Here is a 14,407-nt window from a genome sequence, read left to right on the forward strand (position 1 = left end):
CAGACTTCTTCGGTTCGGACGCGCGCAAAGAGAATGGGAGTTTGACAAACGACCGTTTTGAGTGGATCTGCACTGCCGCGTGGAAGGAGCAAGAAGTGGGGGCCGCGTGCGCGAGCGGTGGATCGATGGCCTCAAGGGGGAGGACTGAAGGGAGGCGATCGCCGCGGGCAGAGAGACGTCCGGCCTCCTCGTCGGCCGCCCTGGTACCAGTGGTGGTGCCGCCACCCCCCCCCCCCATCGGGGGGCCCTAAGCTGAAAATATTTTTTGGAGACCTCTCCCCCCCCACCACCTCACCTCTTCCAAAGTTTAACTTCCTGGTGACAAGCAGAGAAGATATAGACAATAAATAGAGATATAGCGAGATAACAAAGATGTAGATAAAACAGGGATGCAGTGAGCTGGGACTATGTATGTATGTTGAATTTCTTTCGCACCGTACATAGCCAACCATGATAATAGGAATATAGTCACCGACAAGATAGCAATGAGAGATTAATTTACTCTTTCCGTGAATTATTTTATGAGGATTTGAACTTGAGCTGATGCTTGATGAACTCCCGATTGTTTCATGAATCTGGGCGCCCCTAAAGCTGCTTGGGGTGCGAGGTGCTAACTACTTCGCCTGGTATACAGGAGGTTGTGGATTTGCATGTTCTCCCTGTATTCACTTGGATTTTTCTCCGGATCCTCCGGTATTCCCCTCCGCATTTAGAAACATGCGTTTAGAGTATTTGGCTGCCATAAATTTCCACATTATAAGCCACTTCGTTGAGCTATAATGTCGCCAAGTCGCTTCTGAAAAAGAGCTGTATAGCTCAGTTGGCCTTACCTAGTAAAATAAAATAAAAATATATAAAGTTTAATAGTTTGCTTGATTTGCTTGTGCTCTGGGCTGCCACTGCATATTCGACTGTTGGGCCCTGGGCTGCCACTGCATGTTGGTTCTTTCGGTAAAGTCACGTATAAAGAGAAAATAATAAATTAAATACTATTTCTTATTTTCTCTTTATACGTGACTTTACCGAAAGAACCAAAGAGTAATTCCTGCAGTCACGAAAGCTCCAAATTAAGTATGCCACTGCACGCTGAACTGGCAGAAGAGAGGAGGGAGAGAGCGATTCTTCCTGGGTGTGGAGGAGCCGCCCGGTGAAGGAGGAGTTGTGTGCGCACCTTGGCAGGCCGGCACCGGGCCATCCCAGTAGAGCCAGCCCCGCGGCGTGCTCCGGCACACGGCCGAGCCGCGCCCCACCATGCGGTAGCCGGGGTCACACACCCAGCGCACCGTGCCGCCCACGTGGCCCCCGATCTGGCTCTGCAGGGAGCCGTGCTGGGGTGGTGGGGGGGTGCTGCAGTAGGCCGCTGGAGGTGGGCACAAGAAGAAGACGGTTCGGATCATTAGGCGCGCGTAGTCCACGCGTAGGGCATTGATTGTGCTTCCAGTGACTTCTTAGTTGCGACGTTTAATGGGGTTAAAATGAACAGTAAGACAACGATGTACGCGCGTGAGATTACACCCACCCACCCCCCACCCACCTCCATATCGGATGCGGAAGCCTTTCTTATTCGTGGCCTGGTCGGCCGCCCACCGCAGGTGGATGTGGTGGCCGTGGCTGGTCACGTTCATGGGGTGTGAGTGGTTGCCGCTTAAAGTCAGCAGCACGGGGCTCTCGCCGTTGATGCCTGCAAGGGGGGATTGGCAGAGCAGGAGAGGCTGAAGGTGGTTCAAGCTTTTACCGGACGCGAAATCCACCGACCCTAGAACTTTTCTAGTTGGCCATATAAAACAATATAGGCGCCGCGGTGGGGCTAGATGTCAACTACCTCGCCTGTATGTTAACTACCTCACGAGATGTTAACTACCTCGCCTAGTATGTTAACTACCTCACGAGATGTCAACTACCTCGCCTGTATGTTAACTACCTCACGAGATGTTAACTACCTCGCCTAGTATGCAGAACGTTGGGGGTTCGATCCCGACCCTGACGCCTGTATGTTGGTCGCGTGGATTTTTCTCCGGGTCCTCTGGTTTTTTCCCTGTACATTTAGAAACATGCGTTTAGAGTATTTGGCTGCTATAAATTTCCACGTGAAAAGCCACTTCACTGAGCTAGTATTTGTGATGGCTAAGTCGCTTCTGAAAAATAGCTTTGTAGCTGAGTGGGCCTTACCTGGTAAAATATAAAGTTTTTCATAGTTTAAGAGTTTCCAAGGGCCCCCCCAAGGGCCTTGTGAATCTTAGTATTCACAGATTTACGTAGTGTCTCTGTAAATTCCTGTACAACAATCATTGCCCAAGACCAAGAAGAACAAATCGCTCGAACGTTTGTCAAATGCAAGCTCGTGACTGTCCTCACCGTCAAATATTTCCAGCAAGTCGTATTCTTTCTCGCTCTGGAAAAACTCCACCGACACGGTGATGTTGTAACCCCTCTCGACGGATACCGTCCACGCGCACGTCTGAAAGTTTGGATAGTTTCTTGGAAACTCGGGGCTCAAAATGACGCCATAGCTCGCAGTGCGGACTTCGTTGTTTGGGCACTGAGCTGTGGAGGGAAGTGGGGAAAGAAAGTGAGCACGTAGCATTCGGCGCGACGCGGCACTTCTTACTGCAGTGAGCACACGGGCCAGGGAGAGCCGATCACCAACGGCCTAAAACAACCACCAGGGGCAAGCAAGAGAATCTAAATGGAAGGTTTCAAGCAAGTTGGACTCGTTAGGAAAATTTTATTTGGACACTTTAAGAGCTCATTTAACCACATTTTGGCAAACCGTTTGCGGCCGTCTGGAACGCTCTTCCTTCCGATATTTGGAAGGCACTGGGGCTATGCATTTTAAAATCATCTAGATTGACAAATGACCTCAGTGATATCTTAAGAGGAAAAAAGGTGCCACAATTGTATGCTTAATGCCTGATCATTAAAACGGTCCTCACAGCCCACGTGCGAAGGTCGGATTCACGACGTCCTGTTCTCAAACCCTGCAGGTCTCTAGGGAGACCGGAGCACAATCTGTGTACGCATGCGCACAGATCCCGAGGTGGGGCGAGACGGCAATGGGGATGCAGATGGACAACGCGGTTGAGACTGGGCAGGATGGCGAGAGGTGGAGGAGATGCCGCCAATCCTCCGGAAAGAGGACGGTACCAGACAAAAACAAAGATCCCCTGTATAACCTAGAAACACTGCTGGGCCATGCAAGTGCTGTTAGCGAGTGCCTGTAAAGGCCGGCGTGGCACACGAGGGGGTGGGTGGCCAGCACCACGCCTCGGCGCCTTTGTCTCCGCAGTGGCGACGTTTACACATCGCACCAGGGGCTCATTTGAGACCGGTTCCAATAATCGTCACTGATATCGGCCGTCAGCGGGAATCAAACTCAGTTTGCCGGGTTTGTAGCGCGGCGTGCTAACCGCTGCACCACGGCTCCAGCCACGCACATGCACACACACACGCGTGTTACCTTCACATGACGGTGGAGTCCCATCTGGTTCGAGGCGTGATTTAAGTTTGCATGTTATCTCTTCCTTTCCGACAAGTGTGAACCCAGGCAAACATCTGTACTTAATCACATTACCTGCAAATACAAATGTCACGTACAGCTACAATGGCACGACATCACGTTTGCAGAATGTTTGATAAAATAACTTGAAAGTGCTCACAAATGGTGTGTGGGAAAAAAAAACATTCATAATAGAGTTTTTGTTGGGTTAGATCGCGTAAATATAAATGTGTCGTTAAAACCCGCCACAGCCAATTAGTTACTAGTTCAGAATTCTGCCTGTCGCCTGATGAGGCTGATTGTAATTACTGGTAAAACGTCGTTAACTCAAATTGTAAATGTTGTAGTGGGTTTACTCTCCAACACACTGGTGTGCTGTACTAGTAACGAATTGGCGCGTTTTATTTACGTGACAAACCTTACCAATTGTCTGTGTCGGGTGGTGGCGGGTTTAACGACACATTTATATTTACGCAATCCAACCCCAAAAAAACCTCTATTGTGGATAATATTGGTTTTGAAAGCCTCCTAGTAGGTGTCAAATAATTATTCACGGTACAGATTGAGGCAACAGATGGAAAACATTCGTGTGTTTATATTTTTTGATGAGCCACTTCCCATATTGTATACCATTATGTACTAAGTAACATTGTTAATACAGAGGCAGAAATATACACGTAGAGGTTACAAATATAACATACTAAGTGGTTCAGAACGTATGAAGATTGGGAACCTTGATTTGTCAGAGAATCATCTTTGATGAAAAAAAGTAAACGGTTTCATTTATCGCATCAACGGACGGAACACATCCATACTGACCTATTGCGAACTCCTCGGTTTCGGTGAGAACTTCAGAGTGGGGCCCAGTGGGGGGCACCACGCACGACATCAGTTGATAAACTGGCATACGGAGGGGCCGCACACAGCACATGCCCACCACATCACGGCGCGAATGTTCAGTACGTATTTACACATCGTCGGCGCGATCGTTGTTAAACGCATTTTGCAGAGTCTCGAGTCTTTCCTGCAGTGACTCGCCTATCGTGGCCACAGTGCTCATTATGGTGCAAACAAGTCAACGAAGATCCCCCGTATCGCTTGCAATGGGACTGTCGGAGCAAAGCGCCTGTTAGCTCGCACATCGGGCGCACGCCTTGTTGTAACACGTGCAACAAGAGGGCATGATGATAGCTTTGAAATGGATGAGTAATTACATCCAATTGCTGCAGAGATAATACATAGCAACAATTATCTGGCAATTACTGTGAGGCTGCCCGTACTGCGATGATACGGTCAATGAGCAGCTATCAAGAGGGGACTCCACGTATATGGTTCCCAGAAGGCAGACTCAGCAGCTGTGAGCATTGGTGACCACGCTATACTGATGAGTCTTGTCCTGGTGAGAAACCCGTCTGCAATTCTTTAACTCTGCATCACTGTCGCCTTTCCATCCCATCACAATCGCTCAAATGTACTTGCGATGGTGACCTATGACATGAGGAACACAGAGCCATTCTTCAGGAACCGGCTGACGGATTTCTGTGCACAATGCACAAGGGCTGAGTGCTTTTTACACATTTCTGTGCGTTGTTTGACACTCATAAGCAATTAATGAATATAATCCATCTTGATTTAGGAAGCATCTGAATGCCACCACATCTCTCGATGCTGCAGTTGTAATATAAGAGGGATTCACTGTTATACTGCTAGGAACCGCCAGGTTACAGCAGCCCACAGGGGATTATTGTGTCCGTTGTGCAGGGAGGGGCTGGGTGGGGAGGGGCTGGGTGGGGAGGGTGGGGAGGGGCTGGGTGGGGAGGGTGGGGCTGGGTGGGGGGTGGGAGGAGTAGGGCTGGTTGGGGAGGGGCTGGTCACCCCGTGGTGCCTTTATAAAACTCAACGTTTAACCTACTCACGCCAGCTTGTGCCCGCCCTCACAGTCGGGCATATTTGCGGAATACCCCACGCCGCCGTTGACCCTGGCCATTGACCGAGCAACCCAACGTTCCTACCAGCTCCCTCCGCAGGAATGTGTTATTATAAAACGTCGACTGCACTGCTTCAAGTAAAGTCTTGGTGCAACAGGAGGAGTGATACGGGCCCCATATTGCGCTCACGTGAGCATTCTCCATGCAGTGGAAACGACCTTGTGCTGCCAACGACGACAACAAACGCCATTGACCACTGAGTGGGGCTGACGTCACCACGGCGCCTGGGCCAGGCTAGGTGCACTTTAAGGCCACGTGAAGTGTCGAACGCCCGCTGGCAGAAGGTCACGGGACAGACCCAGGTGCCATGGGTCGATTGACTTGAGATGACCAATGACAGAACACACTCCTCTCTGGTCCATAACAACGGCTGCAGTTGTCAGCGCTAATGGGACGCGTTTCAATCGTCAGCAGCACCTTCACGGGTCGATTGCAGATTGCATCCATAATGTCAAGGGGCAGCGCTATGCTAATTCCCTGCTGCACACCGCCATGGTATTTTTTTTTATCGCAGCAAGAAAATACGTCGCGTTTTGCAATGGCAAACAGAAAACGTGCACTTAATGAAAGCCATGACCCTAACTTGACTCCACAAAATCGAACCGCGAAGAGCTGCATTGTGTGCAATGCTGACAGCGCAAACAAAGCGCACAACACCCCCTGGCAGCGGACACGCGCACACACACAAAGATCCCCCGTATAGCCTGAACACACTGTTGGGGCAAGTGCTGTGAGCGAGCACCTGTGAAGGCCGGCACGGCACACAATAGGGTGGGTGGCCAGCACCATGCCCGGCCGCCTGTTTCCCTAGTGGTGATGTTTACAGACCGCACCAGGTACTCATTTAAGGCTGAGTCGAACTCAGGGAGGCCGAGGACCGGTTCAGATATTCGTCACTGATGTTAGCAGTGAGCGTGGATCGAACTCGGGTCGCTGGGTTCGTAACGCACCATGTTAACACTCACACACACACCCACACGCACGAATACATACGCACACGAACATGCACGCACGAGTGCCACCATCACAGCTCTCTGGAGTCCTCTCGCCAATCGCAGGAATTGGGACAAACCCTCTGCACTCTGTCCAATCTTGAGCTTCTTCATCTCACTGTACGTGCCACCCCCCTCCCCGCCTTTACCTCCTTTAAGTTGCCAAGCAGTATCTTTTCTTTCACGTCATCCTTCCTTCAAGAGCTGCCTTCATTTAACTTTTCACTTCTGAGAATGCGCCCAATCCACATCTCGTGGGATTGTTCTGTTGACACTTTTCTTCTCCTCAACCTCAAATCTCTCTGTCAATTCAACTGATTTCCTCCCTTTGATACCACAACCCACATCTCAGTCTTGCCATGGCTTCCTTGCTCAGCGTCCCGGCTTCTGCCACATACAACACTACAACTCCAGTTTAGCACGTAGGCTTTCGTGACCAATATCATCCATAATACGGGTTTTTTGGGTTAGATGGCATAAATATATAAATGTGTCCTTAAACCCGCCACAGCCAATTAGTAAGGTTTGTCACATAAACAGAACATGCCAATTCGTTACTAGTGTAGTGATGCACTTTAGAGACACTAGTATTCAGGAGGCAATCTGTTAATGATCGCCTTCACAGGCACAGGGTCAGGACAGCAACAGGCTGCCTGACCAACAACAATGAAGACGATGTCGAAGGTGATGACGGAGACTTGCGCAGCTCCACGGATTCCACTCCAAACAACAGCAACAACAACGAGTCCTCTCCGGGGTCTCCCTTTTATCCCCCCAGCGAAGCCTCGCTGCCCCCTCTGCCACGCCCCCTTCTAGAACCTCCGAGAAGGTTCTAGATTTGAAGCTTTCCCTCTACGGGGAGGAATTCCACCTATCTGTTAGAGTTTTTAACAGACAACGAGACAAGAAGTCACAGCTTCTCGAGACGCTGGCCTTCCTAAAGAGATGCCGAGATAACAAGGTAATAAAAATACGGTTTTCTTGGAATTTCTCTCACTTGATACAGCTATCGTGCTGTGACTGTTCCACCTGAAGACGGAAGCTTGTGTTGCCTCCAAAACGTCGTGATTTTTATTTATTTATTTTACTTTTATTAATTTTAATTTTTTACCTACGTGACTTTACCGAAAAAACCTAAGAATATGAACTCCGAGAAGGTCCCCGGCTTGCTTCACCTGCCCCCTCTATCATCCTTTCCCCACATCCCTTCCTCCAGCCTATCCCCTGACCTGCTGACCGACAGGGCTGCTTCAACAGCAGGTCCCCTTTTTTCCAGCAAGCAGCGCTACACGCCATAGTGACCTATTCCATGTCACTACACCAGCGGAGTGTTTTTATTTCACGCGGACAACTTCTTGTTCTCCTGTGTCACTTTTATTCAAACAGAACTCCTCGCGTTCGACACCACGTGACTCTGTCGCTACTCTCCCGCTTGCGCTGCTCGCCCGCTTCGCTCACTCCGCTCTCTCAGCTTCTCCACTGCTAGCCTGCTCTCTCTCTCACTCTCTTACCCTCTCCGCTGCTAGCCTATCACGGCGCACTCTGGTGGCTTCCCACCGTACCCTCTGCTAGCCTCTCCACTTCTAACCTATCACTACGCACTCTGCTAGCTTCTCTACTGCTAGCCTGTCGCTATACACTCTGCTAGCTTCTCCACTGCTAGCCTCTCACTATACACTCTGCTAGCTTCTCTACTGCTAGCCTCTCACTATACACTCTGCTAGCTTCTCTACTGCTAGCCTCTCACTATACACTCTGCTAGCTTCTCTACTGCTAGCCTCTCACTATACACTCTGCTAGCTTCTCTACTGCTAGCCTGTCGCTATACACTCTGCTAGCTTCTCCACTGCTAGCCTCTCACTATACACTCTGCTAGCTTCTCTACTGCTAGCCTCTCACTATACACTCTGCTAGCTTCTCTACTGCTAGCCTCTCACTATACACTCTGCTAGCTTCTCTACTGCTAGCCTCTCACTATACACTCTGCTAGCTTCTCCACTGCTAGCCTTTCACTATACACTCTGCTAGCTTCTCTACTGCTAGCCTCTCACTATACACTCTGCTAGCTTCTCCACTGCTAGCCTCTCACTATACACTCTGCTAGCTTCTCTACTGCTAGCCTCTCACTATACACTCTGCTAGCTTCTCTACTGCTAGCCTCTCACTATACACTCTGCTAGCTTCTCCACTGCTAGCCTCTCACTATACACTCTGCTAGCTTCTCTACTGCTAGCCTCTCACTATACACTCTGCTAGCTTCTCCACTGCTAGCCTCTCACTATATATTCTGTACTCTTTGGTGTTTTCAGTAAAGTCACGTAGATAGAAAATGAATAGATCACGACGTTTCGATCGCAACACAAGCAACCGCCATGAGGTGAAACAAACACAGCAGGAGAACTGCTGACGTACGAGAAAGAGCTGCTGCAACAAGGTTATAGAGGCGTTTGGTGGGTCCAACCCAAGGGTAAGTGGGCGGAGCTAGAGAAGGAATTTGTACGTAAATGTAAGAGATGAGCGTGTCAATGTGAGATGGCTCCAGCAACCGGAGGTTCGCCAATGAGAAGATTAGCATGTCAATGTCAGAGAGCTGCGCAACAGGAAACCCGCAAGAGCAAGTGATACACATGGAGAGAGAGACACACACAGAGAGAGAGAGAGACACACACAGGGACAACCCACAAACAGAGAGGGGCATCCACATAGAGACACACACACACAGAGAGACACACAGAGAGACAACCTAGAGAGACACACAGAGAGAGACCCACACAGAGAGAGACACATACGGAGACACACACAAAGACACAACACAAACAGACACACACAGAGAGAGACACCTACACACAGAGAGACACACACACACAGACACACAGAGAGAGAGAGAGACACAAAAAGAGAGAGAGAAACACACATAGAGACACATACAGAAAGAGACGCACACAGAGACACACAAACAGAGACACACACACATAGAGACAACCAAAGAGAGAGTGAGAAAGACACACATAGAGAGACACAAGCACATAAGGAGAGACACACACAAAGAGACACACAGACACACACAGAGACACAACACAGAGAGACACACACAGAGAGAGAAAGAGAGACACAAATAGGGAGTGGTGATGTACTCAGAGAGTCGGAAATAACAGCTGACATAGGCAGGTAGGATGGAAACATCACAGTCAGTTAAGACTTGACTTGGTTAATAACGTCCTTCCAATGATTGCTCAGTTTGTACCCATCTTCTCTGTTGAAGTTGTGTCTGTGTTTATATATCTGGATGGCTTTATGAACAAATCTCTGATGATAGCCAGTGGGTTTGCAGAGTACCTTCGTCTTGGAAAAATCTATTTCGTGTGAGCCCACAGCGTTAAAACAATGATCAGCAACGGCAGAGGTATTGGTCCTACCGTGTTTCAGATCTGCCTTGTGTTCGCGAACACGGTCCGAGACATGTCGCTTAGTTTCCCCAATGTAACTGCTGCCACAGACACAGCTTAGCTTGTAGACACCAGGGTATTGCATGTCAGGAATCACATCCTTTACAGATGGGATAAAATCACGGATTTTGTGTACTGTGTTGAAACGAACCTGTATCTTGTGTTTGGTTAAGATTTTGGAAATCTTTTTGGTAACCCCTGCTATGTATGGCAAGGTGATGGTTTTGATTTGGTCCTCAGATGGTTCTCTACCCATGGCTGCTGGGGAGATAGCTTTGCGGATTGTACATTCAGAATATCCATTCATCTTGAGGGCTTGGTGTACGTGCTCCAGCTCACTGGCTAGGTGGTGCTGGTCGGAGATGCAATTGGCCCTATGGTGTAGTGTTTTGATGAGGGAATTCTGCTAGCTTCTCCACTGCTAGTCTTCGCGCACTCACACTTAGGACTCCGCTAGCCTCTCTACTGCTAGCTTGCCTGCCCATGAGGTGTGGAGAGCGGACCCGGGACTTCTCTTGTGTGCACTCTCCTCTTCACTCCGACCAACTCCCCTCAACTCCCCCTCCTTATTAACTCCTCATTAGTCGCTCAAGCCCCTGGTGCCTGTTCCGTGCATTTGCAGCCAGCCAATCACTGCTATGCATCTTAATTGGCCGCCTGCATTTGCAGCCAGCCAATCACTGCTATGCATCTTAATTGGCCGCCTGCATTTGCAGCCAGCCAATCACTGCTATGCATCTTAATTGGCCGCCTGCATTTGCAGCCAGCCAATCACAGCTATGCATCTTAATTGGCCGTCTCCTTTTCGTCGCTCTCTCGCCGCACCTGTTCGCCCCGATGCGACCTCACTGTCCGTAACTCGCACATGCGTGCACACCGCTTGCAAACCCCCGCGCTACTCCATTCCATTAGTATAGCACACCGGCATGTTTTGTTTACGTGACAAACCTAATTGGCTGTGTCGGGTGGTGGTGGGTTTAACGACACATTTATATGTATGCGATCTAACCCAAAAAACCTGTATTATGGACAGCTCCATACTAGGGTCACGCCCGAACTGTCAACACGGCGTTCATGGTGTGTACAGACGCAGCTTAGCGGCATGCAGCGCACGTTCTCTCCTTGGGCAATGCGTAACGCTGCAGTCTGTTTGCATGCCGTGGTCGCGTCGCGGTGAGCGGAAACCTTCCGCTTCCTGCCTGGCTACACCCTCGTGGGCCACTCCGTCCTGTCATGCTGCCACGGACGCAGCCGCAACTGGGACCACCCCATGCCCACCCGCCAATGTCACACGGCACCTCCTCCCCCGTGTGAGCCGCCGGTGTTCTGCGTGCGTGCACTTCGAAGTGCACCTGGCTTGGTACAGGCACCGTGGTGACGTCACTGTCACTTAGTGGCGAATGGCGGGTATTGGTGTTTGTGTGCATGCATCGGTGTGGGGAACGGTAGTTTTGCGGTTGGCGTGCCGTGCTTCGAACCTGACAAACCGAGTTCAATTCCTGCTCACGGCCCACACAGGTTGACGATTGTCTAATTTGGTGCTGGGCCTCACCTAGGTCGACACAGCCTCAAATGAGCACCTGGTGTGGAGTGTAAACATCGCAACGAGGGAGACAAAGGTGGTCGAGCGTGGTGCTGGCCACCCACCCCCTCGTGTATTGTGCCGGCCGTCATAGGTGCTCGCTAACGGCACTTGTCCCAACAACAGTCTTTGCTAGGCATGCTGCAAACTTGTGTGCCACGGTCTGCGTACACAAAGGACACATACCTTACACAATCCGTCAGGCCCCAAGCTTCCTTGCAGATGACGTGCTGGCTCTCAGCGCGCGGCTAAAGAAGCGCAAGCTGGAAACGTTTCATCTACCTCGCGGAGGGCAACCGTCTGTGAAGGGTGCGTTCGCCCGCCACGGTTGCTTTCGGTTAAAATTCGAGACTAACATCCGTCAACGTTGCCCCCTTCGCTTTCCAGGCCGTCGTTCGTGCGATTTAAATTCCGCGGGCAGCCCCCGTGAGCTCGGCCTCGCGGCCTCCCGGCCACCGCATCCTGGCATTGGCCACATTTCACAGAAAACAAAGTAAAGTAGCCTAGGGATGAGTTAAACACTCGCCATGAAACCCAGGTAAAAAAAAACCAAATAATAATATATTGCACACCGAATCCCAGATTTAAATTAGTATTGTTTGAGTGCTATTTGATAATCTATATTTAACTTAATTTGTCTTTGAAGTTAATAATATAGCGATTATTTTTGCTAGCTATTCTTTATTTCGCTCATCTGTTATTGTTTGTATTTTACTGTGACTTGTTGCGTACGTCGGAGTAAGTGGAGGTGTTGTTTTGTTGTTGTTGATGAAACCCGATTGGCTCACAAGGTCATTCAAAGTGAACTTAAAACTGAACATTGAAGGTAACTCAAATAAATAAATAAATAAGCACCAATACCATCGTGCCTTACGAACTAAAAAGATATAGCCAAGACAAGCTACAACTGCGCGTGTGTCTGTGACGGTGTGAAGGTGCCAGCCTCCACTCACCATGCCACCTGTCTCTATGTAACCAATGAAGACCCCGATTGATGCCTGCCTAAGGCTGACATGAGCGGCGAGTGATGTCTGATGCGGTCCTGGTCCCGACCTCATCAACCCACACTGATGCGCCATAAAGGTCGGCCACACAACCACGATGGCCGACACGGACGTGAGGGAGGTATTCACCCACATGTTGATTGACACGGGAACATGAATTATTGTTATCATTATCACAGTTACGCACACATTCATGTACGTATATTGAACTTCTTTCGCGATGTACGTAGCCAACCATGCTAATCGGAGGTGTGGATAACATGCACGTATCACCAATGGTTCATTAGCACGGTTGGCTATGTACGGTGCGAAAGAAGTTCAACATACGTACACACACACATACACATGCATACGAACAACACAAGCGTGAAGCGCATTGCGTCATACGTGGTCTCTGCGTGACGACCAGAGCTCATGGGCATGGCAGCACCTTGGTAGCTGAGCACGAAGAAGCCGCTGGTGGAGAAGTCGCTGTGGAACTTCACGAGGACCTGGTGAGAAGTGCTGCGCACCGACTCCAGCGCCGTGTTGCCACTGAACTGGCCCAGTTGCGGAGAGTCCTGGTCCGGTCCATCCCTGAAAGCATCAACACAAGAGACCATCGTCATCGTCATCAGCGTCGTCGCGTTCCACCTGCTCGCCAAGAGGCGTCCGCGCCGCCTGAGCCCAACCTGCAGCCAGCCAGGAGACTCGAGGTAAAGATAATTTTTTAATAGTGAACGATTATTATTACGATAATGCTGGATGTTTATTCTGTTACGGGCTTCATGTGTAATAATATCTGGGAGTACACAAACACATATATATTCAGTGGTTTCATTTTAATAAAACATATATAATCAGAAGGCTAATTTCACTCACTTGATTAATAATTCATTATTTCTATTAATCCACACAAACTCAATAAACCTGCTTACATTACCAAGTAATTTGCATTTAAATGGAATTGAAAGTTTGCCAAACGCCTCCAAACATTGTTAATGTCAAGACTACCCAATCACATACGAAGTGCTAAAACACGTGGAAAAGGGCTGACCAGCCATGCAAGTTAATATCCCAGAAAATGAATGAGGAATAATTGAATAAATTGCAAAAATAGATATTAAAATATACATGAAAGATTGAACAAGCAACTTCAGTAATTAAAACCCAAGTTGTGAAATCTAGAGAGAGACCCATAATCGCGATGACAATTGATCATAATGCCACCTACACAGGTTGAGTGATGTACACAATTTTAAGGCTATTATGGATGGTTTAACCCACAGCTGCACCTTCTTAATGTAACAGGTGCGGTTATGTCTGTGATAAGTCGTGCATATGATCGCACCCTCTAATGACAGAACGTGCTGGGACTGGGGTTGTGAACTTCTTATTCTTCTTTCGTATGGCTGATGTTGATGCAGAGCAAAACAACTACAATTTCACATTCAGATGGTTAAGCCAGATAACCGGGTCAGGAGTAGCGGAATGTATCGCCGTGATATCTCCTTCGTATTGGGCACGACGGTGGTCTCTCTCACCATGGTCGCGTGGATGTTTTTCTGGGTCCTCCGGTTTTTCCGTCCACATTTAGAAACATGCGTTTAGAGTATTTGGCTGCAATAAATTTCCACGCGATAAGCCACTTCGTTGAGCTATCATTGTGGCCAGGTCGCTTTTGAAAAAGAGCCGTATAGCTCAGTGGGCCTTACCTGGTAAAATAAAAAAAATAGTTTAATAGTTTTCGTATACGTGGATCGGGCATTGCGTCGCTATATGTTGTACTCCGGTCTGTTCTGCATGACCACAGTCGCACGCTGGAGAGTTTTAAATTTTCCAATTGTGCATCAGGTATCTACACCTACTGCCATGGGTCACGATTGGCGAAGTGCAAATGGGCGGCGCGTCAACGGACGC

The 14,407-nt window shown here is 49.2% G+C and overlaps 1 protein-coding gene across 1 annotated transcript in view; it reads right to left on the bottom strand.

Moving 5' to 3' along the window:
- LOC144724246 (CUB and sushi domain-containing protein 3-like) overlaps window positions 1–14,407 on the bottom strand; it is a 256,770-nt gene that overhangs the window by 51,448 nt on the left and 190,915 nt on the right. The window contains exons 33-38 of the mRNA XM_078603219.1: window positions 12,939–13,084; window positions 4,316–4,396; window positions 3,458–3,571; window positions 2,356–2,544; window positions 1,535–1,681; window positions 1,172–1,360 (exon numbers count right to left, since the gene is read on the bottom strand). Of these exons, the coding sequence (XP_078459345.1) occupies window positions 1,172–1,360; window positions 1,535–1,681; window positions 2,356–2,544; window positions 3,458–3,571; window positions 4,316–4,396; window positions 12,939–13,084 (866 nt within the window). The remainder of the gene's footprint in view (window positions 1–1,171; window positions 1,361–1,534; window positions 1,682–2,355; window positions 2,545–3,457; window positions 3,572–4,315; window positions 4,397–12,938; window positions 13,085–14,407) is intronic.

This window comes from Lampetra planeri, chromosome 2, assembly GCF_965212315.1.
Source record: "Lampetra planeri chromosome 2, kcLamPlan1.2.h2, whole genome shotgun sequence".
Lineage (NCBI taxonomy): Eukaryota > Metazoa > Chordata > Hyperoartia > Petromyzontiformes > Petromyzontidae > Lampetra > Lampetra planeri.